Source organism: Falco cherrug, chromosome 4, assembly GCF_023634085.1.
Source record: "Falco cherrug isolate bFalChe1 chromosome 4, bFalChe1.pri, whole genome shotgun sequence".
NCBI lineage: Eukaryota > Metazoa > Chordata > Aves > Falconiformes > Falconidae > Falco > Falco cherrug.
Window position 1 is genome coordinate 3620877 of NC_073700.1, and position 22463 is coordinate 3643339.

Below are 22463 nucleotides of genomic sequence, written 5' to 3' on the forward strand. Positions count from 1 at the left end.
ATGTGTATGTTTGCGTGGTGGCTACTCTGCAGTGATTAGTAATGGTACTTCTACTATTATGACAGATCCAGGCATTAGTGCTGAATAGGCACTGTGGCCTGCAGAGCCACTGAAGTGCAAAACCCGTCTGCCTGAAAGCCTAAGCAATGGGGGATTGAACATTTTCTGGGAATACCTCACAGGTTCTTCAGTGTTGAACTTGGGAGCTGTAAGGCTATCTTAATTTCCTGGCTCAGCCCAAGGTCCTACATTTCTTCAGAAATGAGAATTTAAACTTGATAGTCCTTTAACTGGTTTTTAACTGGGTTTTAACTTGTTAAAAAACAGCAGCAATTCCAGCCAGTCAAGTAGCCTTTTGGGATGCCTGTGGTACCATTCTTCTTCAAACAAAACCTGACTTCATAGCCTTGCTGAAGTTGCACAAGCTTAGATTTGGGGAGAGATCTGGTTTTTGCATTGTTGAGCATTGTAACACGCTGCTGTTAGGTGCCTAGACCCTGGAATTTAGTGGCTTATTTTCACAACCACTGATGAGAATTGAGGAACTTCCCTCAGAACGTGCAAGGATTTAAATTAATTCTGGAGTCAAAGCACCTAACGGCAAAGTTAGGTGTTAGGCACCTTTCTCCATTTGGGTAAAATGTCTTTCTTCCTTTGGGATTTGCAGCACAAGATTCCTCCGTGAGAGTAAAATACCCTGACCACAAGTTGATGCCCTTTACTTTTGTTGAGAATGGGTTACTGTGCAGAAAATAACGATGATTTGCTGAGCTAGTGAGGGGAAGTCAGCCTCTCTGGCTTGGCCAGTGTAAGTCTCAGTTTCATCACTGCTTTTCTTTTATCCAGCAACTACAACAGTCTGTATGTTTGGTGGTTGGTTTTTTTCATAGTGCTTTCGTAGCTCTCTGTGCCCTGGCCTGTCGTTATGTGGTAGAACAGACTGGGAGGCACCACGGCGTTTGTATAGTGAGGTACAGGGCAGTGCTGAGCCGTTCTGCCCTGCCACACTAGGTGCCTGCTATTTTCTAACTTCTCCGTAAGGTTTAATCACCTAGACTGCAGGCTCCCAAACATGATGTTTACTATTGCTAAGACACATTCGGAAAACCAACCAACCAACCCAGCAGGTATTCAGCTGTCTTTCAAGTAGAGCCAGGAGGTTTAAGTATCAACTACCCTGCATTTTAAGTGTTGCTGCTTTAGATTCAGGCATTTGAATTCCATCTTGGTGTTTGAACAATAGGCTTCCTTGTTTCACTACGCTGTTAAGATGTTTATTCCCCCCCTCCCTTTGCTACAACAGTAAGGAGACGTTATAGCTGGTGACAACGACAGAGTTTTGGATTTTCTTTCTGCTGTTTTCATTCACTACAAAAGGGGGTTTGCCTCCTGGTTACAGATTTTCCAGAGCTGGTAAAAATTCTGTCAACTTGGACTGTTCCCACCAAACGCAAAACCACACTCTTGTTTACTTAGGCAGTTTAGATTGTAAAGCCATGTCCTGAATGCAGGAAACTGTAGGCAAAGTGGAAGATCTTCTTGTCTTTGCTTTCATTTAATAGAACTTGTGCTGGAAAGATGTAAAATGAAAAAGTTAATTGCGTAACAGCTTCTTTAAGCTGGACAGGTATGTATGCATTGACTGTACGTGGCAAGGTGTTTTTATTTCTACCTGCAGATCAGCACTGTTGTAGCAAATAACTTGCATTAGATAGTTGTACCATGGCACTGATACTTGCCATTGTGTTTATATTTTACCATTTTAAATACAATATTTAAATGAGGTATGGGCTCTGATTTGCTCAGAAGTAGCATAGCACAGTTACTTTGTAAGCTAAATCCTAGTCAAAGAATTCTGACTTGCACTAGGAGCAGGTGGATGGGAGGTCTCTTAGCAGCAGAATTGCGCGTTTCAAGCTGATCTCTATTGTGTTGTGTTTTTTTAATATGCTTTTAAAGGATCTATAACTTAGAATTTAGCAAGAAGTGGAAGAACATGAAGGGGGAAGTATGTGAAGTGTGTTGGCACTTAAAAAGAGTATTGGGTGGGCAGGGTCAGTGCGGTTTGTGTCTACAAAAGTATAAACTGGATGTGGACAAAACCCCAATCGTTCATGACTACATCTCCATCTTTGAGAAAACAGGACCTGAATCTAGACTAAAACCAGCTTTCTTTGCAGAAATTAGCAGAAGGGAAAAAAAAAAAAGCTGAAATTATTTTCTTAAACCAGAACCAAAAGTAAAGTGAAATTGCACAAAATTATGGACTGCACAATTCTGACTTCAGCATACACTTCCATGTAATGTACAACAGGTAAAAGTGCTGTTGGAGGATATCTTTAATTTTTTTTAACTTAAATTTCTTTTTGTTAAGTTGTAAAGTTTTAACTCTGAGAGGAATCCTGAGGAGTCCATTTCTTATTACGGATACTAACAGAGACACTAAATTATTATCTTTTAACGTTAAGCACCTGTCTTGGATTGAGGAACAAATGTGCAAAATGTAAAGAAGAACTGGAAAATAAATACATCTGACAGAGGCTGGATTGATTTATTGTTATATTTATTAGTAATTAAAGTAAAAGAAAATAACTTTACATGTAGTGAATGTGCGTTAAGTCAGACTTTGGATTTCAGCAGCATGCAAGCACAAATTTCCCCCCCCCCCCCCTTTTTTTTTCACTCATCAGTAAACAAATGTGACAGGAAAAAAAAACATTTTGGTGCATTACAGCTTAAGTTACCACAGTTCACTTGTTAAAACCCTTAATTACATTGCAGTTACGATTCCTGGTCTTGGCAGAACAGAACATAGAGTGAATGTAAATAGGAAAACGTTTTTCCATACAAATAGTACTGAGAAACAAATTTTCTGTGGTGTGTACACTGTATGTAATTTCATTCTAATGCACAAATTCAGTTTCCCGATTCCTCCATGATGTGCAGCTTAACATGTAAAGTTAATTGTGTTTTTTGAATACATTAAGTAGATTGTGCATCTTAAACCCTGAGATCTGGAGTCTTAAGACTTCCTATTGCCTGTTGTAGATGTTTAATATAGCAGCTTGTTATTTTCAGCACTGCTTTTCTTGATCAGGAAGGGGTACAATGTAGAAATCATTAGCTGTTAGCTCCTGATGCAGAGTTATGTATTTAGCAGCTTTCTTTGTCTGTGGGATCACAAATTTCTCTGTAAATTCACTTTTACTCATTTGCCGTTTTCCTTGTGCAGTCAGTATGCTGTTAATGAATGCCAGTGCGTATGTGTAGCAGTTGTGGTTGTGTTCTTCATACCTAGGAAAAATACACTGGTAGTAAGAGCTAGCACTAATCCATTAAGTACTGTGCATGGAGGAGTATTTTACTGAGTGAAATGAAGCATGTGCTCTCCAAGAACTACTGCCGCTTTCCTTTAATGCTGGTGTTTAAACACGTTCTATGTATTGCAAGTTGCACTTTCCAGCCAGGAGTACTAGAAACTGTGAGCATAAAACAAAGAAAAAAAAAAAAAAGGAAAAGAAAAAAGCAAGAGGGCTACAGATCTTACAATAATGAGTTCTTATTTTTTCATACTTACTTGGCTTTTACCTTGTTAACCTGTGCTCTTGATGTATTGTTACTCTGTTATCTTGAAAACTTCTTCCTGCAGCAGTAGTGTTAATTGTGCCACTATGTGGGCTTCCCCCAGTGTGGCATGAACTTGGAAGGTTACTTCAAATCAAGTGATTTCTGTCCCTAGTATGTTGATACAGCTGCTATAGAGTGTGCTAGTCAAACTCCCATTGGCAACAATTTGTGCCATTGTGCAAGGACAGAAATACCCAGTAGGAGTAGCAGCCATTTAAAATGTTTGTGCCCTTTTTATCTTTTTTTCCCCTGCTACCCTACCCTATGAGCATGTGGCCTTTACCTGTTCACGGTCAGACTGTTTCTTGGGTTCTCCCAAATGTTTCATGTTGGCCACTAACCACTTCAGTAATTTATTCCATTCCCTCACTCACATAGTGCAGTTTATTCCACTGGTCCTGTATTGTGGATAACTGGTTAGCTGGAAAGGGTCACATAGACATAGTCCAGCTGGCTGGACAAAAATGCACATCGCTCTCAGCTTATCTGAAGTAAAGCAAAATACACTGTCTTTGGCTGTTCTTGTTACACAATAACAGGAAGATTTCGGTGGGAAAAGCATGTTGCAGGTGGGAACAGAAAACTACAGAAGAGAAACAAGGGGCGGGCTTGGTATTTAGGCAACTAACCAATAATGAGCTTAACTTTTGTAATATGTATGAGCTAATTATAACAAGGCATAAAAGGTGACTTGTAAGGTACAATAAATGAAGTCTGCTGATCACTCATATTGAGTGACTGTGTCTTCCCTCCGTCGTGACACTGTATAACTGTCTTTAATACAGAGCTGCCTAATCCTCAAGCTTCTTCCCTAATTGCCTCAGCCTGTGTCATTTTTCCCTTGTTCTTCCTAGCCCTGTGACTCATTCCTTGCCTTGTACTGTTGGTGCCTCAGTGGTCTCTGTTGCCACAGGGAATCTTCTGTGAGGCTTGCCTGTCACCCCTGGGAATTTACAAGGTGTCTGTGCAAGGTCTGAGGACTGTGGGTATGAAAAGCAACCCTGAGCCCAGGTCAGGACAGCTGTTTTCTTCAAAGCTCTTCTGGTGTTTGTTAAGGGTAACGGAGTGACTATGAGCTCCCACTTAGTAAGCAAGCAATTTGCCACAGTGTACTTGCTTTACCAAAATAACTGTTAAAGAAAAATAATTGAGTAACTTCAGGAGTGGCCACCATTGTTGTGCACTACAAAACATCTGGAAACAAAACAGTGTTGGGTTCACCAGCTCAGGGCTCAGTCCACAGACACAAATCCTGTTAGCTTTATGAGTTCCATAAACATTTAAAAACTCTTATCCTAGGTCAAATTCTTTCATCTCCTGGTGCTAGGGTGATAATAAATTATTTCTGAAATTTTATCAAGCAGCACATAAAGAACTGCTGAAAAATGCTTTTGGTTTGATGGTTGTTTTTTTCCTCTTATATGACATCTGCATTCATTACCTTAAATCCTTCATGGACCTGCGCTCAGACGGGCTGTCGCTGGGCAGTTACAGAGGGACAGCTCGGGCACTGGCTGTTTTGGGGGGAGCAGGCTGCTTTGTCACCAGCCCGCTTGGTGATGTGGCAGTGCACGGTTTAGCTGGGCTTCGTAACTTGTAACACTGTCGTCGGGCACGAACTTCAAGGAAAGCTACAAACAACTGAACATTCTTGCTGGAACATACTGGTTTAATGCAAAATATGTGGAAGCCTTTCTGTAGTGAACTGTCCAAAGCAATGTTACGGATCAGCTGGAAATGAGCCTGACCATGTTTCCCATTTCTGATCACTGACAACTGGATGCAAGGTCTGGGCAAGAATCCCATCAATGTAGTCAGCTTTTAAATGCAAATACACCTAAAACTGCTGAAACCTTGAAGAAATAATGACGGAATCATGCCTGGACTTTTCTACACAGCAGCACTCCGTGTTTCACTGAACTGTTGTCTTTTCACGCTAAATTCTTTTGTTGCTGAAGAAAACTTCCCTAGAACGATCTCTTTATTTTAGAGCTTTTACATTCTAGCAGATGAGTTCATTACTGACAGCTTAAAAACACTCTCTCCGTTTAACAGGGCCAGTAGGTTTCCTGACAGCCTGATGGCGTTGCTCGCGCTGGATTGTTAGGCCTGTGTGTTCTGAAGGAGCAAGGCTCTGAATGAACCGCAGCCTCTCAGGGTCCAAAACAGAACAGCCTGATTTATCATCCCAGACTAAAAACTCTATTGCATCCAGCTTTCAAACCACCTACCTGTGAGGAAGCCAGGTCTCTCCCTCAGAAAATTCCTCTAGGAGCTTATCCCACTGCTGAAGAAGCCCAAACATGTCTGGCTGTACCAGTGGGATGCCGATGCACTGTTCCCATCCAGTTTCAGCTCTGTGAATGCCCTCATCGTCGTAATTATACACCACGCCTGAAAATAGAGCAGCAGATTGTCAGGTGCTGCTGGAGAATCAGATCCATGGCGGAGGGGGGGGGGCGTGTGTTTTAAGTAATGAAAGCTGCTACTAGTTTTCCATACTGGCATTTCTTAGGCTGGCTGTAGTCGCTTCCTTTCAGTGGCTACAGGTAGAAAAATGCAGTCCTTTCATCAAACACCTGCTCTGCTTCTGCAGGGCAAGCTCGGGTGGCTTTTGATAATGAAAGCAAGGACAACCAGGCAGCCTTTCTAACACACACACACACCCCAGTTAGACCAGCTTCACAGTAAACGAACACAGAAAGTGTGATTTTTGCAGGGTGGGCTTACTCTAGGAGAGCCTGGTATGTTTTTGGAGGTTTTTTTAGGAGGCTTTTTAAAATTTTGTTTAATTAGGGGGAGTTTTAGAATTAGCAAAAAACGTAAGTGGAGATTTCCTGCGTATCTGTAAAGCTTTTTACTTCCCTGCGCGGGGAGCACAAGGCACCCGGCGGCTCCGCTCCGGCCTCAGCTGGCGGCGGCGGGGCCGGTCCCGCCGCTCCCGCGGGTTCCCGGGCCGGGCAGCGGGACCGGGCCGAGCCGCGGGGCCTGCAGGCGCTCCGTACCGTGAGTGCTGGTCACCCCCACGTGCAGGTCCGCCCGCCCGTCGTACCCCCTGGAAGAAAGGCAGCGGCGTCGGCGGCGGGCCCGGCGGGCACCCCCGCTGCAGGCACGGCGGGCGCCGGGTGCCGGCCCAGCAGCGCGCAGCCCGGGGGGCGGCCCGCGGGCCCTACCCGAGGAAGGTGCCGGCGGCGGGCCGCAGGAGGAAGGCGCAGCGCTGGCGGTGGCCCTGGCGGAAGGGGCTGGGCAGGCGGACGGGGGCGGCGGGCAGCCCGGCGCCGCGCAGGGGGCGGCCGCAGGCGGGGCAGCGCGGCGGCGCCCGGCGGCAGAAGATGTCGGCCCCGCAGTGCCGCACCCGCAGGATGGCGGCCTCCGCCATGGCGCCGCGCCGCCGCCCGCCTCCCCGTGGTCCGCCTGCGCGGCGCTCTAGCCCGCCCCGGCGCGCTCTGTGGCGCGGCGCTGAATAGTGCCCGGGCGGGCCCCGCCCCCGGCCCGCGGCGGAGCGGAACCGGGCAGGCGGGGCGGCGCGGCCCGGAGCCGGGCCAGGATGAGCACGAAGCAGGTGACCTGCAGGTGAGCGCTGCCGCCGCCCGGCCCCGCCGAGCTGCCCGCGGCCTGCCTGGGGCCTGCCCGCGGCCTGCCTGGGGCCTGCCCGCGGCCTGCTCGGCGCCTGGCCGGGGCCTGCCTGCGGCCTGCGAGGACAAGGCGGCGGAGGCCTCCCAGGCTGGGCCCCGGTGTAGGCCCCGGCGGCGGCAGCGCCCTCTCCTGCGCTGGGGCAGCCCGGGCCGGGCGGCGGCGGGGGCCCCGGTGGCGGAGCGGGCAGGGCCCATTCCCCCCCCCCCGGCTCCGCACGGACCTCTGACCGTTGCTGCTTCCCCCAGGTACTACCTCCAGGGCGTGTGTCGGGAGGGCAGCAAGTGCCTGTTCTCGCACGATTTATCGACGAGCAGATCGTCCACCATCTGCAAGTACTACCAGAAGGGACAGTGTGCCTACGGGGCGCGGTGCAGGTAAACGCCGGGTGCTTTGTGGAAGAGCCGGGCATCGCAATCACATGCAGACTGCTTTAAACCCCAGGGAATCTGAGCTCAAGATAAGATGGTAAAGGGAACGAAATAAGATATTAAATATGGGCTTTTTCTCCCAGCACCGAAACCAGCTTATGGGTCCGGTGTTATAGTTCTGCTCAATTTTGGTTGGCTTCAGCAGTTATTTTACTCTGTAGTGATTAAACCATAGGTATCATGTATGTTTTTTATCCCATTCTTACTGTAGTAAGACCTATTAAATGCAAAAACGGAGCCTGCAACTTCGTGGGAAATAGCGTTGGGCAGCATGGTTTGCGTTCCCTATTACCGGCCCTCCCGAGGGACCTTGTAGCCTCCTTCGTGCAGAACCTGCTGCACAGTTTCAAGGACTTTCAGTTCTGTCTCAGTCGCTCCCCTGGGTTTGGTGGGAAAGCTGAACAGTATCATGCCTTGCCCTGAAGACTGATGGGTAAAACTGCTGGAGAAAGGCTGCAGTAAATACCGTGTGTTACTTAATGTTCCGTTCCATCGGGGATGTGCCACAGGGGCAGCTCCTTTGTGCAGGAATTCTGGTCACAGCTGGGAGACCTGTTTGTGCCTTCGCCTGACAGCAGCGTGGCAGTGATTGCAATGGCTTGGTTGTATTTCCTTTCCTTCCCTTAGCTCGTGCTACCAAGCTCGGCTCAGGCGATGGAACGTTAGTGTTTTCCGTAGCTTCCATTAGCTGCTCGCACTGGATCAGTAGTGGGTGATGTTGGCAGCCATGTCACTCACGGGGCCCACGTCATATCCTGACTGGACCCTAAAGGTGGCTGCAGCGCCTGTTGCTGTTTCACTCCAGCAGTTTTGCTGGAGCTGGAGGCACTCGATGCACGCAAGCGGTTTATGTGTATGGCAGGTCCCTGGGCACGTGCAGGTCCTGAGTACAGGACCAGAAACCGAGACAGAGAATGTTTTCGTTCCCATCAGAAATGCTCTACCTTTGGGTATGTCCATGGCTTTACTGGAGCAGCCTCTTTGCCGCACTGATCGCTTCTCCTCTGCTGCTGGAATATGTTCCATGGCTTTGCTGGATGTTTCGAGTCCTTTCCTATCCTGTTTGCAAATACTGCATCTTCTGGGGTGTGGGAGCATAAAGTCTAAGTGTTGCTGCTTGCAGGGGGAAGCGAAGCTCACAAAATGTCACTCCTTCCTGCACAGCGTTTTGATGTTGCTTCTTTGAGAAATGCCAGCGAACCTGTTTGTGTGAGGGGGTGACGAGGATCTAATTTATGTGTGCATGACTAATGTTCTTTCAGCTATGCTGTGTGTCTCTGGAGAAGAAAACACAGGTGTGCTTTCAGAGGCATCCATTTTTTGAGACTGAGAAGCCTTTAGGTCTGGCTTTGAAAGAGACTGAGCAAGTTCAGTCAACTTGTCAGAACAATCCTTTAAAAAAAAAGTAGCTATTCAGTTTTGGTTTAAGTATTCATCAGGGCGGTGTCCTGCCACTGTGCCAAGTTTAGCCTCTGTAACACTTGTTCCATCTTTTTTTCCTTTCGCAGGTATGATCACACCCGACTTCCTGCGTCGGGGGGTGCAGCGGCCCCGGCGCCGCCTCCGCTCCCGTCGGCAGCACTGCACAACCCTCGCCATCCTGCCGAGCACAGCGCGCCGGGCGTCAGGAGCAAACCGCATGAGGCTGGCAGGCGGGAGAAGAAAACGCTGGTGCTCAGGGACAGAAGTGAGTGGGAGCGGTGCTGTGCTCGTCCTCCTTGATGCTTGACAGGAGTTAGGTAGTTTTTCTCCTTTTATTGCTTGAGTTTCCTGGACAGCTGGAGAGGTGTGGTCAGACTTTCTCCCGATGAGGCCTCGTTCCTCGAGAGGCTTGGGCCTGTCAGTACCTGGTAATGGCCGTGTCCAGCCGACCGACTTTTAGCCTGGTGTTCCCCAAAAGATGGGGTTTGGTTTGGGGGATTTTTGGGGGTGGGTTTTTTTTTTATTATTTTGATTTAGGGTTTTTTGGTTAAAATATCTCTGCCCCTCAGATCTTTTTTGGTACGTGTCGCTCTCAACCTGAGGGCGTTTAAAATGCTAAGAAACCTGGTTGCTTTCTGCCGGGCTGCCTGGCACGGATTGTGCCAGCCCTTAGGAACACAGGATGGAGACATCCGTCCACACCTGATGGGCAGGGCAGAGGAGCCGAGCCCCGCTGCCACCTGCAAGCTGTCCCCACCTGTTCTCGCAGTCACATTGAACGGGCCAGTTGCCCTCCTGTGTACCAGAGGACTTTTTAGCCTATTTGTAAATGGAAAACAGCTCACGAAATTTTTAAATGGAACTTTTTGCTTGGTAATTTGTGACAAGCCTTGTGGTTTGCGAGCAAAAGAGGCTTAGAGGAAACTTTAAAAAAGTCCCAAACCAATAACTGGCAATCATTGGAAAGAAGGTCTGTGGAGCTTCTTGAGTGGGTTTTGTGCAGTGTCTTGTGTGTGGTTCATACCGTGTCCTTGTTTTCTAAGATCTGTGTGGCCTGAATGAAGAAAAGCAGAAACCCAGCACCGCAGGCGATGTGGTGTGTTGCAGTGACCAAAACGATAATCCGGAAATGAAGCCCCATTCGTATTTGGAAGCTATTTGCAGCGGATTGGAAGACCCGGTAGCTGGAAGCTCCTGTGCGGATGGAGAGCAGCTGTGTCCTTATGCTGCAGCGGGAGCGTGCCACTTCGGAGATCGCTGCCTTTACCTCCACGGAGATGTGTGCGAGATCTGTGGATTGCAAGTACTTCACCCTTTCGACCAAGAACAGAGGAAGGCTCACGAGATGGTAATATTAACATGAAAATGGTGTGAGATTCGCTTGGCTCGGTGCAAGATTTGGTTTGTTTGCGCTAAAATCTAAGGATGTGTTTTGTAGAAGAGCCTGTTGTTCCAAAGAGCTTTTGTTTTGCTGGTTTTCTAGCTATAAAATTATCCTAAGAGGTCTGTTCAAGCATCTGGGGCTTAATTGGTAACAGTGATGCAGAGCGCCTTTTACAGCAACTTCTTTTTTTCCCATTTCATCCTTATCAGAAACTTGCCTGCAGCCTTCTCCCAGACCACCCTAAAGTGCTGGGAAAATGTCTTTTGTAACTTACACGACATCTCGGTGGTACGTTATGTACAGTGGAGGAGAGAAACTGTGGGCTGCTGCAGGCTTGTGAGAGCCTTGTCAGTCTGCTGAGTCACCTCTTCAGATGTTCTTCGTGGTGGTGGCTGATTTGAGGGCAGTGTCACGTAGGGACAGACGGAGCGGAGTACAGAGGGTTTGGAGCTGGACTTGAAGTGGGGTGGCTGGAGGGACTCGATGAGGAATTGGTTGGGTGAAGATGGGCTTAAGGGGCTGCTCTTTTCCCTGCCCGGCTACCAGTCCTCAGGGCTGAGGAGGAGAAAGACCAGCAGCATTAGCAGTTACTGAATCACAAGTCCCTTCAGAGTCTGAAGTAAAATCCAAGGGGTTAAAAACCTCAGGTTCTGGGCAGTCAGTGTATACTTGCAACAGGTGCTGCTGTAGGAGCTCTCCCCTCTGCTGAGAGCTCGTTGGTACCTGGCAGGGTGTCTGTCACCGCGGCCGCTGGGTGCTCAGCTCCGGCAGCAGAGGTGTGTGCTGGGTGAGAAGGTGTGCTAGTCGAAATGCTGCTTCTGATGTGGAATTACTGTGTGTCCTTTTTATTTTTTAATTATTATTGTTGTTATTATTATTATTATTATTGTTATTCTGAAATTTATTTTAATTGTCAAGTCCGGGGACCTTTGACAAGTAAAACTATGCAGGTGTAACCACCAGCTCACCTTGTAGGGCTGTGAGAGTGTAAATTGGTTATTGACTGTCGCTGCTGGGATACTGTGAGCAGAAGTGATGTAGGGAAGCCTGGATAAGAGGCTTATCCCTTAGCTGGGGTATCTGGTGAGTGAGTGTGGCCTTAATGATAAGCAGAGTAACATTTTGAGTGTGGCCCCCATTCCGGGTCCTGAATTAGATGGTTTGTGGGGGTCTTTGACACATCTCCTTGTGCAATACCTGTTCCGTGACAGAGATACAGAAAGAGGTACAGGGAAGTGCTTGCGCGCCCTTACTCCTGATACCCTGAAGCTGCAGAGAACACCGGAAGGGCTTGAATACGTGATTGAACGTAGTGTTCTTAAATTATGATGATGAAGGTAGGAGTGATGCTCTTAATGAGTGTACTTGGGTTTTCCTGTAAGAGATTCTTTCCATAGACGGTTGTTTTACAAGGAGCGGGCTGCTACGTGGGCTGCAGTAACCGGTGATGTCTCTCCTGTGACAGATGTGCATGGCGACCTTTGAGCATGACATGGAGAAGGCCTTTGCCTTTCAGGCAAGTCAGAACAAAGTGTGCAGTATCTGCATGGAAGTGGTGTACGAGAAACCGTCAGCCTCTGAGCGGAGGTTTGGGATCCTTTCCAACTGCAATCACACGTACTGCTTGTCTTGCATCCGGCAGTGGAGGTGTGCCAAGCAGTTCGAGAATCAAATCATAAAGTAAGTTGATGTTAGCCAGAGCCTCTTCTCTGGGGCCTGTGTCAGTGAGATAGCCTCGCTGGGGTGCTTTGACTCGATACAGAAATAAACCCGGTGGTAAGGGATTCTGTAGCTGTAAATATTAACATAGCAATTAGTAAGACCTGAGCTCAGAAAATCCTGGTCCCAGGTGCTGGCAGATTCCAGGATCTTGTTATGTGGCCACGAGAACTACCTTCAAGACCACTAGGATGCATCGGGTAACCTTTGGTAACCGTTTACTTACGTGCTGTGGTCCTGTACGGGCCCTTGGTGGCTTAGCCCTCTCTCGCTGCGTTGACGGTGGGGCAGCGTGTGCACACGTGGGCTCTGGAACTGCTGAGACCTGGTTAACCAGCGCCCTTCACCGTACCCTGTGTGCAAAACCCCTCCCTCCTTATTCTTGCCATGTATGTGCTCAGTTACTGGATGTTTCTCTAAATTACAGCTTACTTAAGCTAGATGTCCCACTAATCACACATTTATCTGTATCTGAGTAAACACCTTCATCGTCGAGCTCTATAAATAATGTATCCCAAACATTCTCAGATGAGAGAATGAAAAACGTCCAATTAGGGCAATTTCCTTTTTTTGAGCATCTCTTTGAAAACTCTCTCAAGTTACAAGCACACCGAGGAAAAGGTGGGAAATATTTTCAGTATTCTGCCAAAATAGGTTGTTCTGGACAACTTTGATCATAGATGTCACTGAAGTGAACGTTAGCTCATTAGGACATAACCTGTGCTGGAGTCAAGCTTTTGTTGGCCAGGTGCTGTTGCCCGCAGTAGGGACTGGGAAGGAGTTGTTGGGGTTTTTGTGTTGTGGTTTTTTGTGGGGGTTTGGGGAGTTTGGTTTTTGGGGTGGTTTTTTGTTTGTTGGGTTTTTTTTAAGAAACAGTGCCCTGGACTCTGCTTTGGGTTTGGGTTAAGTACTGCTACAAGTTCTTCAAACATGGTTTTTTACACTTCTCCATAATGGTGAACATACTGGTCCTTGCAAAGTTAACCTAAAGGAGGGACTTGGCTTAGTCATGGAAGCGCTGCCTGCTGGGAGACGGGGTGTTCTGTGGGACTTGTGGGACCGTGGTAACAGCCTTTCCTGGGCTTGCTGAGGGACTGAAGTTGCGTATTTGGTTCTTGTAGTTCCTTGCGTAGAAATCCATCGTGTAAAACCATGAAGCGCACAGCTCGTCGCTGCTGGTAGCAGTCAGATCACATCTCAAAGGCTCGGGGACCTTCCTCTGTCCCTTCTCAGCTGGTCTGGCTTTCTGCTGCGTGGGAGCCGCGGTGTCCCATAATCATTACGGTTTATTTCTCTGTATTTGGATTAGCAAATGCAGTTTAGTTCTGCATACAGAGGAGACACCCATTCCTTTTGGTCAAGTCTAGAAGCAAACACAAGGTAGCGTGGGCCCTGGCTGCACTGAGTGGGTTATTTCGATCAAAACTAATAACAAGCACGCACGTGTGTGCCGTGCTGACGTGTGAAAAGGCGTCTGCTGCTTCCGTGTGACAAACCATCTCCCTTTCCCTTGGGAGACTGCAGATTTACTGAGGAGTGTCACTCTTGGAAAGTAACGGAGCGTTGCTGTTTGGTTTTGCTCCGTTAAGGTCCTGCCCGGAATGCCGTGTGATATCCGAGTTTGTCATTCCCAGTGCTTACTGGGTGGAAGACCAGGAGAAGAAGAACGAGCTGATCGAAGCATTTAAGCAGGGAGTGGGGTAAGTTTGGTAACAAACTACAAACACTGTTTACGTCGTCCTTAAGATAGATGTGCTAAGACTTAGTCTAAGTGCCTGTATTTTGAAGCTTTCTTAATTACAAACCAATCTACAGAAAACTTTTAATCTCCGTTAACGCATTTATTTAACTTTGTGACTGCCACGAAAGGGTCTGTCATGTAACTCTAGATCAGAAACTCTTCGTGCTCACTGTGCTCTGAAACGCCGAAGCTGTTTCAGTTCACTTGCCAAAATTGGCTTGTCGATCCCTTGGACGTAGTTCCCTGGAAGGTTGTCGCTTACTGAGGAAAACAAGTAGGGAAGGGAGATGTCGTGCTCTTGAAATACGGGATAAAAATTCCACCGGGTTTTTGTAATGTCTGCTGGAAATGGAACCCACTGCCTGAGCGCGTGCCTTTTGTTGACGCAGCGAGGACGTGCCTGGTGCTGGGGGCGCTGGGAGAGGGCTGCTGAGGGGCAGGGTTCCAGCAGCTTTGCCGAGCTGCGCTTGCCTGGAATGTGTCGGGGCTGCGCAGCCGGCACGTCAGGAAGGCAGCGGTACTTACCTCCTCGCTCGCCCTTCTGAAGGCATCCGCGGAGCTGTGCCTGCCCCGAGCCGGTGGTCGCGATTTTCCTGAAGGCTGTGCAGCTTCATCCCGTGGTGTGCACCACCCTTGACGCACGGCCTTCGGAGTACGGAAAAAAACCCAGGCCTTGCCGAAATCCGTACAGAGCTGTTGCTGCTCAGGAAGGTTGTAAGTCTCTGAAGTCCTGCTACAACGCAGCAGAATGGCTGAAAGCGGCCCTGCGCCATTAAACGTTTAATCCAGCATCTGGGCTTGTTTTACCTTATAGTCAGGCAAAATACTGGAGGAAAATCAGTCGTTTTTAACTGAGGCTCATCAGACACAGTTTGTTTTCAATGCCCTGCGGCTGGTTTATTTTAATCCGTAAGGGCTTTGAATTGAGGGTGGTAAGTTGCGTTGGGAAGCCCCAGCTCTGCAGTTTTTAGCTGGCCGTGCTGTCAGCAAGGTGAGCGTCTGTGTGACTGCAGCCGCGGTGCCAGGTGGCGTTGGAAGTCGGGTTTGGCCCCTGCCAACCTGTCCTGTAGAAGAAAATAGAAAAAGGGGGTTTGCGTAAGCGCTCAGCTAAGACTAATGCTTTGTGTTGTAGATGAAAACATCTTTTGTACAGAAATTCTATGGATAGATCTCTTGGCAGTCACTTTAACTTGAGGATTTAGTATTCCGTGGAATGAAAAAATGCTACTAAAGTGGAGTCTAAGCGAAGAGCAGGGGGTCACGCCACCACAAATCCATTCAATTTACATGCCAGCGCAGGACGAAAATAAATTTCAGACCTACAACCTGGAGGTCACAGACTACTTGAGCTCCAAACCAAGACAAATTCATCCTGCTTTTAATGCACCGCCTCCTTCGGGGATTTCAGGTGTTTGGGGTGTTTTTGTTACGTTGACGTTTCCTTCTCCATTTAATTGCTATTAGATGGACTGTAGCAATGTCTTGGGAACCAGTTTCATCACTATTTGCATATTGAGTTTACGAGTCCAGTTGCATTGTGCAGCCTCTTCAGCAGTTTCTCACTGGAGAACAGTCCCCCAGGCCCTGCGTGCCGCTGCGCTGCCCCTGTAAGGAACACCTTTCCAAAACTTGCTGCGTAGCTTGCGCAGCTTGGTTGAACAACAGAGCAGATGGGAACGTACATTAACAAAGTGTGCTCATAGGGCTTCCAGAGGAGATGATGGAGGAACTGTTCCGTAAAAAGGTAGTGGTGGAAAGTACAGGAGAGTTGTGCCGCTAGAAAAATAGCAACAAATTTTTTCATGGTGGTGAAGATGCACGTGTAGGATCGATGACATTCTTTGAGCATCCTTCACTTTCCATGTCTTAAGGTAGTTGAATTTTTTTTCTTCTTATAATGCTGTTCCTTTATGTACTTCTTTTTTCACTGCTAGTAATCTTTCCATCTATTTTGAGGGCTGTCAGGTAGGGAACGGGAGACCCAACCCGGGGCGTACTGGCAGCACCGGTACTTTGCATCACTGACCGAGGACGAGTTAAGCTGTGGAGAGTGAACTCTATCTACTTCCTTTCCTGGCTGAAGGCAATAACTCTCTCTTCTAATTAAATCAGGAAAAAGCCCTGCAAGTATTTTGAACAAGGGAAAGGAACTTGCCCGTTCGGAGGGAAGTGTCTTTACCTTCATGCGTATCCGGATGGGACACGAGCTGAACCCGAAAAACCAAGGAAACAGCTCAGCTCTGAGGGGACCGTGCGGGTAAGGGAATACTCCAGTCAAGTGTAATTAAAACCATGTTTTGAATGTACCTTACACTGCTTAAATACGTTTCATGCCATGCAGGGTCTCGGAGAAGTGAAGGAAGCACCCCCGCAACTTTCCTTGAGGGAAAGGTTTGTTATTAGGGAAGGAGAAGGCACCTTTTACTGAAAAGCAAAAATTTATTATAATAGTTTTAGTTTTTCAGCCAGTCTTTCTCATGGCAAACCTTTCTTCAAAGGAATTTTGCTGATCCAGCTTTCACCTACAGTATTAAAAACTGATCTCTCTTGCCTGCACGTCGCTGGCAGTAAGACCAGCTACCAAGTTTAAAGCTTTCTTGAAAACTGGCTGTGGCGGCGCCTTCATCGCGTGCCCGCAGCGCGTTCCTGCCGGCTAGGTTGCCCGCACCGTAATGGTGACCGAGCGGCCACCGCTTCGAATTGAACAGCACGTGCTGCTGAGCGGCAGCACACCCTAGCGCGAACCCAGCTTCCGAATCTCGGCTTCTCACCGACTTACTTCTTAACGAGGCAGCGAGGCTCGGTAAGGGCAGGCATTGCGACTGCACGGTGACGAGTACTGGTTCGTGCTCAGCCAGCTTTCCTTCTATTCCAGTTCTTCAATTCCGTGCGCCTGTGGGACTTTATTGAAGACAGAGAAAGTAGGACTGTGAGCAGCACAGACGACGAAGTGACAGAACTCGGAGAACTTTTCATGCACCTTTCTGGGGCCGAGGAGGATTCTGCTACTTCTCAGTAAAGAGAACGGAAGGTGCTTTCGTCTATAGCAATCTAGAGCTATTTATTTAGCGATGCTTTACACTTTCTACAGCACCGTTCGAATGAATGTGCCCTGTGGTTTACTTGTGCAGTCCTGGTAAAGTTTTCAGATAGTTTTTTGTATGGCAAAAAAAAAAAAAAAAAACCCAACTAAAATATATTTAAAGAATGAAATCGATTGCATGGAAAAATCCCTTACTCCCGAGAGGGTTTCCTCCCTCTTTGGCCTGACGTAAGCTGTCTTGTGAGCTGAGTGGTAGTGTAAATACAGCTCCTCTCTTAACATTTAAAGCTGAAGCTGTTAAAAACTGTCGCTAAATCTATTTTGGGTGCTCCCCCCTCCCTCCCAAATCAACTCAATGTATATCTACAAAACCCCACTGGGAAGTGTGGTCAGTGTAGCTTTTTCTTCCTTAAAAAGGAGATTTACAAACTAATACGTCACACCTCAAAGCAGTACCTAGAGTTCAGGATAGAGTTTACTGTATTCTTACAGTGAGTTTGTTTCAGTAGTGGGGCCGGGACACTGCCTGGCTCTCAAGGACTCTGCCCGTTACGCTCCTACCCTTGTTTTAAAATACTAAGTGTGTGTAGTGGCAGGAAGTGTCTCTTAGCACACCTGTTGTAAAGCAAATAGAACTCTAATACGTTCAGGCAGAGCAACACTGGAGTCACAACTTACAGCGAAATTAAACTTAGAGCATGAATTGGATTTTGGAAACTGTGTCATGACAGTAAGTAGCTACTTTTAGTCACTGCAACAGTTGTAGTTACGTTTTTGTTCAATTTAAATCGAGGAAACCCTTGATGCAGGTTAAAAGAAGTAGCCAAGATTAAATGCAGTAACTAAAAGTTTTCTGATCTCCTTATGGCAGTGATCTTACAGTTTGCAACTGTGCAACCTCGGTAATTTCAGTTACAAAATAACCCATTAGTTTAACAGCCGCTTTCCTGAAGTTCATGGTGTGGCTGACGGGTACCTGGGCTCAGCCATCTGCACCTTCTGAGGCCGTAATGGGGTCTTGGAACAGCCTCACCCCCAGCCGCAGCAGAAGTTCAAACGTTTCCCATGAAGTGACAGGTAGGGGGGCTGCCCGACGGGGGGGGTGCTGCCCCCCACCACCCCTTTGCCTTTTCCAGATGAAGGACAGCAATGTGAAAGGCCCAGCAGGCGCCGGGTCTTAAGGCACACCTCTTCTGCGTTAATGGAATTATTACTGAATTTTATTTTTGTTAAAAATTCAGTTCATGTTTATATTGCAAAAGCAGGTTTCAATTTGATGGTGAAAAACGGTTCAAGGAGTTAATTCTGCCATTTGTCCTTTGTATGAACTTTGCAAGTGAAACTGAAAATTCAGCAAGGACGCAGCTGAAGCGGCTGCTGCGTAATAGAGCACGGAAACACCCAAGTACAGGCAGTTTTCTCCAGCACATTCAGCATACGGCCCCAAAGTAAGAAGAGGGCCAATGCAGCCGAGGGCTAAAGGTAAGAGGGCTTGCCCTTGAAAGGTTGCTTATCTTAACGACTCGAGCATTTCAGAGGGCTTGATTGTTGAGGGGACAAATGGCATTTCAGAGGGCTTGATTGTTGAGGGGACAAATGGCGTTGTGAAGCAGAGTGTGTGAAACCCTTAGGGCAGCGTGGCACACGGGGCGCCGCTCTGAGGGGCAGAACTGGGGTCTGGGTCACTGCCATAAAGCAAAACAGCAGAAACCGTAACCTGGATTCATAAATGGCACCAGTTAGTGGGGGGGCTTATCGTTCTGCTTCAGTGGTTGGTTTGCATTTCTGGGTCAAAACTGAGGCTGAGAAACCTTCTGGAGGGAAACATTTCATTTCTGTAAGGGTGCCAGCAGAAGAGGGAGAAACTCCTCCCATCTCTGCTGGCCAGGTTCCCTCAAACTGAGCGTGCGGGTTTTGCTCTCTCTTCTGACCTAGGAAATGTAACTTCTCCACAATCAAGTCCCCCTGAAGTTAATGTTTAACGATGCTTACTGCAGCGTCAGGCCTTAGGCTGGCAGTATCTACAACCACTTGCTTGTCTGCTTCTTTTTAAAACTGGCCTATGAAGGCCCCAGTGAAGGTCTTACTCTGTTAAGTCATTTTAGTGCAATTCTTCATCACTAATTACAGAGGTGAAGCAAAATGAAAGTATCACCAAGAGCGTACTCTCCAAGATGAATGCTCAAGAGGAGGTGCCCCGGCATACCTGAGGCTGCCCTGAGCCTCCCCACGGCAGCTTGTTTCTAGCAGGTCTTGCACAGATTTCTTTTTGCAGAAAGAAATATTTTCAGTAACAAAATACACCAAAAAGTGTCAATGAAGAGGACGTTTTTACCTTAAACAAGACATTCCTGATTTGCTTTGCCCCAAGACGACATTAACAGTAGTCTGAAATTAAAAGGATAGCTTGTTTTTCATAGCTACCTAGAGACTATTTTTTTTATAACTTAAGAGCAATCAGACTTTGAAACTCAGACCTTTTAAATTCTTCACTTAGCAGCTTTCATCTAATTTGACATTAAGTGCTGGTCAAAATAAGCCTAATCATCAAAAATATTTTTATTTTCCAAGAGACACGTAACCCATTTTAAAATCAGGAGTTAACGGTTTCTTTTTGGAAATTACAGCTAAAGTAAACGCTTTTTTTACCGTTTCTCCTTTCCCCTCTCTCCCCCCAAACTTATTAAAATAGAAGTAAAATGACAGATAAATTACGTTTAGAGAGGGTTGCAGTTAAAATACCAGGAATATTATTACAAATCACACAGAACTATATAGAACAGTTTCCTTCAACCCTCAACTTACTTTTTAGCAAGCAAGTTTTATGGTCACGCTCAATTATCACTTAAGGATTGATATTTCACCCATGTTATGAGATATTCTGAGGACGGTGTAGATATTATTCTTTAAGTATGTGGCTGGCTTATGTACTACAAGTTCCTCTCTTCCCTTCCATGGGTGTTTTGCCTGCTGGAAATAAGCAGCCCGAACAGCCATTCGGGCGTCACAGGCAGTTAGGAGCTGCCCATGTACGCTGTCAGAATTCACAGCACAAGTATTTTGCCTAATAAATTTTCAGCAACTGTTTAGATTGAGACAAGAGTGACTACAGCTGTCTTGTCTCTTCACTCATTGGACCTCAGCGGTGTATTCAGAGAGGAGCCCCATAATGACCTGTATGCCCAAGGACAGACACAAAAGCCCAAGCTTCCATTCCAGCAACGGAAACCTGGCTTCCATTCTTTCCCTAATAAAGATCCTTAAACAGAATGCTATTCCAAAAAATAAATTCTTAGATTAAACCACCTGGTTTTTGTCATCTGTTAAGTTCAGCCAAGGCAAAATACTCAATTCTAGCCAAGTAAACAACAGGTTCACAGAAAATGTAATGCTGCTCAAAAATGGTGTATTCAAATACCTACACTGATGTACCATCCAGTCGGCTTAGCAAGCAGACGCTGCTGAAAGGTTATCGCAGTAGAATAAAAATGATCTTGTAATGGAAATGATTGGAAACCTATCGGCTGTCGTATCAAGTGTGTTTTTACTTGAACTGCTATTACTTATCCTAGTAACTTTTAAAACATTATTCAGAATGTCATTTTCTGAGGTTTTCAAATCTAGATGTACATGTCAGAACTATGGATTACTACATTAAATGACGACATTGAATCTTAAACCTAAAATTTAATTTATTTTATTAAAATAAGATAATCAGAGGAACCTTGGCTTACAATAAATGCATTTTCTCAGGAGCAATAAAAACAAAATTAAAACCCAAATCAGCAAGAAAAACTGTATATGCTCAGTTTCCTCTTGATAGTGCATCTCTTGGACGACAGCTTCAGATGGGATGGAGACTACGCTCATTTGCAGAAGTATACGGGTAATGTTAATTAGCCTTTTCTCAGCCACAAAAGCCTGTCTTTCTGCACTTACCACCTCATTGGGCTGCAAGAAACAAGTCAATAGTACCAAAGTAAGCTGCTGAAGTTACTGAGGATGACCATAGCGAGCCTGGCTAGCTTCCTTCTCTGAGCAGTACAATTCAGAACAGATTCCATTCTTTTGCAAGAGTTTTTCTTCTATGTGCAAAACTATTGCAAAACTATTTTGTGTTGAATTAGCATTTTAACTTATTTCATTGGCTTGATGAAAGCTCTTCGGCAGGAGCTGATTTCCAGAAAGTTTTTTCCTCTTCCCTCAGCCTTGTTTGCGGATACCCATTTCAGGCAAAACTCCCCACCCCACCCCGAAGTGGCGTATGGCGTGGGGCAATCACCGAGCACCATGATGCATCACCTTTCCTCAAACGCCGAGGCAAGCCATCCTCGCTGTAAAAAATACCAATTTATCAACAGATTCAAATCAATCCAGAAACACGGCCAAAGAAACATCCATCGCTTCTGTGTATGGGAAAAATAAGGCTCAAGTGCATCTATTAAAAAAATAGTAATAGATCTCTTGATTTGTAGTCTGGTAACTGTCCCAGTAAAAGAAACTGTAGAAAAAGGCGATGTGGAGCTGTGTCCCTGCAGGACAGAACTGCAGAAATCCTTAGCAGCTTGTTCTTAAAACTGGGATGCAGATAATCCTGCTGGCACTGATCCTGTACACTGAGGCAATTAAAAGCACAACTTCTGTTACTTCTGTTCCTTCCCCATCACTGGAGAGATCACGGGAAGGGGAGCACGGTCCTAAAACACGGGTAGTCTCGTGGATGTTAACGTGCATGAATTTATGTCCTCTGTGTGGGCGGCACGATGCAGAGATGGTTCAGAAGCGCTCCGGTTGATTTTGGGTAAAGAATGTTGCAACAACTCAATGGACGACAGTATCTGAGGAAGACAGGTAAAGTTAAAAGAAGGCTTGTTAGACCAGCAGCTCTTTTAAGTCTTAAACCTTCATTTGTTATGGCTTTAAGAATATCTTTAACAGCAACAGTATACTGTGTGGAGGCCCTGAAAACACACTCTAGGAACACTCCTGTTTCAATAATCCAGCTCTGCCATGCAGTCTCATCGCTGTGAGGGGTCTCGCTGAGTTTCAGAGGATGGGAGGGTACTTGTCAGTAATTAAAAGACATTATGATCAATTAACAAGCATCTATGCGAATCTCCAGCAGGGTAACAGGGAATTAATTGCATCTTCTGCCTAACAGTCTGTTCACAAAATGACGTTTAAGAACTTTTTAAACAACAAGTTACGCTTGATTGTAACAGGAAGAAGTTATTTTTGCATAATCTGCTGATATTTAATTCCACCTATTTAAAGAGTATAAGAAAGTACCTTTGTCATCCTCACAGTGACAGGAAAAGGTAAAGTATCCCTGGTAAAAATACCAAAGATTGCTACATGAATTTACATCCCCCGGCGGATTTTGTTCGCTTGTTCATAGCTGTGGGGAAGGGGGAATAGTCTCTCATTTCACCTCAAACCTATACTAAAATAAAGTGTAAATAT

At 46.5% G+C, this 22463-nt stretch overlaps 3 protein-coding genes across 8 annotated transcripts in view; 1 reads left to right on the plus strand and 2 right to left on the minus strand.

Annotated features, from left to right (window-relative positions):
- Positions 1-2546: 2546 nt before the first annotated feature.
- Positions 2547-7137, minus strand: MKRN2OS (MKRN2 opposite strand). Of its 3 annotated transcripts, none has more exons than XM_055709148.1 (4): positions 6801-7137; positions 6633-6682; positions 5859-6021; positions 2547-3294 (listed from the first exon to the last, which is right to left on the minus strand). In XM_055709148.1, the coding sequence occupies exons 1-4, from the start codon at positions 7004-7006 to the stop codon at positions 3075-3077; spliced, it is 639 nt and encodes a 212-aa protein (XP_055565123.1). In that variant the 5' UTR covers positions 7007-7137; the 3' UTR covers positions 2547-3074. The 3 variants fall into 3 exon arrangements, with proteins under 3 accessions (XP_055565123.1, XP_055565126.1, XP_055565125.1); XM_055709151.1 differs by having other exon boundaries at positions 6649-6682; positions 6801-7120; XM_055709150.1 differs by lacking the exon at positions 6801-7137 and having other exon boundaries at positions 6130-6737.
- On the plus strand, positions 7062-20679 carry MKRN2 (makorin ring finger protein 2). Its single transcript, XM_055709147.1, has 8 exons — positions 7062-7200; positions 7509-7637; positions 9200-9378; positions 10157-10461; positions 11963-12177; positions 13806-13916; positions 16070-16214; positions 16833-20679. Exons 1-8 carry the CDS (start codon positions 7175-7177, stop codon positions 16974-16976), a joined length of 1254 nt encoding a protein of 417 aa, XP_055565122.1. The 5' UTR covers positions 7062-7174; the 3' UTR covers positions 16977-20679.
- The window catches only part of RAF1 (Raf-1 proto-oncogene, serine/threonine kinase), a 44184-nt gene continuing 42395 nt past the window's right edge, over positions 20675-22463 (minus strand). For all 4 annotated transcript variants that reach the window (XM_014284344.2, XM_014284345.3, XM_005444404.4 and 1 more), the window contains one exon: positions 20675-21838. In XM_014284344.2, coding sequence (XP_014139819.1) covers positions 21698-21838 — 141 coding nt within the window. In that variant the 3' untranslated portion in view covers positions 20675-21697. The remainder of the gene's footprint in view (positions 21839-22463) is intronic.

Excerpts from the sequence above, each read along its gene's own strand:
- MKRN2OS (XM_055709148.1), bottom strand. The coding sequence starts at position 7,006 with ATGGCGGAGGCCGCCATCCTGCGGGTGCGGCACTGCGGGGCCGACATC. Across the intron at positions 6,022-6,632 it reads GGGGGTGACCAGCACTCACG|GCGTGGTGTATAATTACGAC; the intron begins GTACGGAGCGCC and ends CTCTATTTTCAG. Across the intron at positions 3,295-5,858 it reads GAGACCTGGCTTCCTCACAG|GTATGAAGAACACAACCACA; the intron begins GTAGGTGGTTTG and ends TATTTTTCCTAG.
- MKRN2 (XM_055709147.1), top strand. The coding sequence starts at position 7,175 with ATGAGCACGAAGCAGGTGACCTGCAG. Across the intron at positions 9,379-10,156 it reads GCTGGTGCTCAGGGACAGAA|ATCTGTGTGGCCTGAATGAA; the intron begins GTGAGTGGGAGC and ends TTGTTTTCTAAG. Across the intron at positions 10,462-11,962 it reads AGAGGAAGGCTCACGAGATG|ATGTGCATGGCGACCTTTGA; the intron begins GTAATATTAACA and ends CTCCTGTGACAG.